At 47.2% G+C, this 1,673-nt stretch overlaps 1 protein-coding gene across 9 annotated transcripts in view; it reads left to right on the forward strand.

The window, feature by feature from the left end:
* The window catches only part of LOC123967029, a 4,763-nt gene extending 3,096 nt beyond the window's left edge, over positions 1 to 1,667 (forward strand). For 3 of the 9 annotated variants that reach the window (XM_046043081.1, XM_046043075.1, XM_046043080.1), the window contains exons 2-3: positions 862 to 964; positions 1,167 to 1,667. In XM_046043081.1, the coding sequence (XP_045899037.1) occupies positions 862 to 964; positions 1,167 to 1,170 (107 nt within the window). In that variant the 3' untranslated portion in view covers positions 1,171 to 1,667. Of the gene's footprint in view, positions 1 to 73; positions 965 to 1,166 lie in introns of those variants that run through there. The other 6 variants (XR_006824164.1, XM_046043077.1, XM_046043076.1 and 3 more) reach the window with 4 other exon arrangements.
* Positions 1,668 to 1,673: the final 6 nt, after the last annotated feature.

Here is a 1,673-nt window from a genome sequence, read left to right on the forward strand (position 1 = left end):
CTATGACTTGATAAAGCCGGTGCAAAGTTGTAATGTGGTCACTAGAGCACAAGCTCAACAGGTGGAGGTAGATTGCTAACCCTGAGTGCCTTGCCCTTCTATAACGAAGAGTTTGAGACATGTCCTGGGAAAGCTCATAAGACTCGTAGTCAGAGGAGGCAAGACAAATTTCAGGGCACGGCTATACAACCACCAGCTGAGGCCACTCCAGACCTGCCCTTGGGTTTTCAAATACCTACAGATATAATACAAATGCAGGAAAATGATCCAACTTTGTCTACACTTTTGCAGAGGGCGCAAGGAAGGAAGCAGGAGACTAATACTAAGAGTGAGCAAAATGAGTATGTTCTACAGAACGGTGTTCTTTACCATCAGAATGGCCAGGTGAAGCAGCTAGTGGTCCCACAGGTGGCCCGAGAAATAGTACTTACCTTGGGTCACTCCATTCCCTGGGCTGGCCACTTAGGGAAACATAAGACCACAGCTCGTATTAAGCGCCATTTCTACTGGCCAGGTTTGCAAACTGACGTCGCCCAGTTCTGTAGAAGCTGCTCTCAGTGCCAAAAGACATCAATGAAAAGCCCCTCCAAAGCTCCACTCCAACCTCTCCCAGTTACAAGTATCCCCTTTGAGCGTCTTGGGATGGACATTGTTGGTCCGGTGGAGAAAAGTAAAACAGGAAACCGCTTTATGTTGGTAGTAACCGACTATGCAACTAAATATCCAGAAGTCTTCCCATTGAAATCAGTTAAAGCAAAAACTGTGGCTTTTTCCTTGGTGCAATTTTTCTCAAGAGTTGGTTTCCCTTGTGAAATTTTAACAGACCAAGGTACTAATTTCATGTCTAAACTTTTGTAACAGGTTTACCAACTCCTTGGCATAAAAAGAGTGCGCACTACGCCATACCACCCGCAAACAGATGGGTTGACAGAGCGGTTCAATCAGACCCTCAAGCAGATGCTCCGTAAGTTTGTGAATGAGACTGGATCTGATTGGGATCACTGGCTTCCCTACCTCTTTGCATACAGGGAGGTACCTCAGGTTTTTCCCCTTTTGAACTACTCTATGGTCATGAGGTGAGGGGTCCTCTAGCCTTATTGAGGGACACTTGGGGAGGAGATCAGGGGAAGGAAGGGACTATTAATGTAATTTCCTATGTTGTCCAGATGAGGGAGAAACTGCAGCGAATGGGGGAACTAGCCCAGACACACATGATGGAGGCCCAAAAGCACCAAAAGACTTGGTATGACAAGTCAGCTCGACAGAGGCTTTCAACCGGGCCAGAAAGTCTTGGTTATGTTGCCTACCAGTGAGAGTAAGCTCCTTGCAAAATGGCAGGGGCCTTTTGAGGTGAAGAAAAAGTTGGGGGCCACCACCTATCAGGTCTCCACTCCAGGGCATCAGCGTTCTAGCCGGGTGCTTCATGTGAACCTCCTCAAGGAGTGGGTCCCAAGAGCTGAGGTGTTCCTGATTCAGGCTGTAAAGGAAGAGGAGGAGGCAGATGACAATTATCTGCCCTTGCCAGTGTCCAGAGAGCTTGATGTAAGCCATCTGTCAAAGGATCAGCAGTCTCAGGTACAAACTCTACTTCACACAGACATATTTCAAGAATATCCAGGGCGCACAAACCTGGTTGAACATGACATTGTATTAAAACCTGATGCAACAGTGAG

The sequence above is a fragment of the Micropterus dolomieu genome, unplaced genomic scaffold (genome assembly GCF_021292245.1).
Source record: "Micropterus dolomieu isolate WLL.071019.BEF.003 ecotype Adirondacks unplaced genomic scaffold, ASM2129224v1 contig_14843, whole genome shotgun sequence".
In the NCBI taxonomy this organism is placed as follows: Eukaryota; Metazoa; Chordata; class Actinopteri; order Centrarchiformes; family Centrarchidae; genus Micropterus; species Micropterus dolomieu.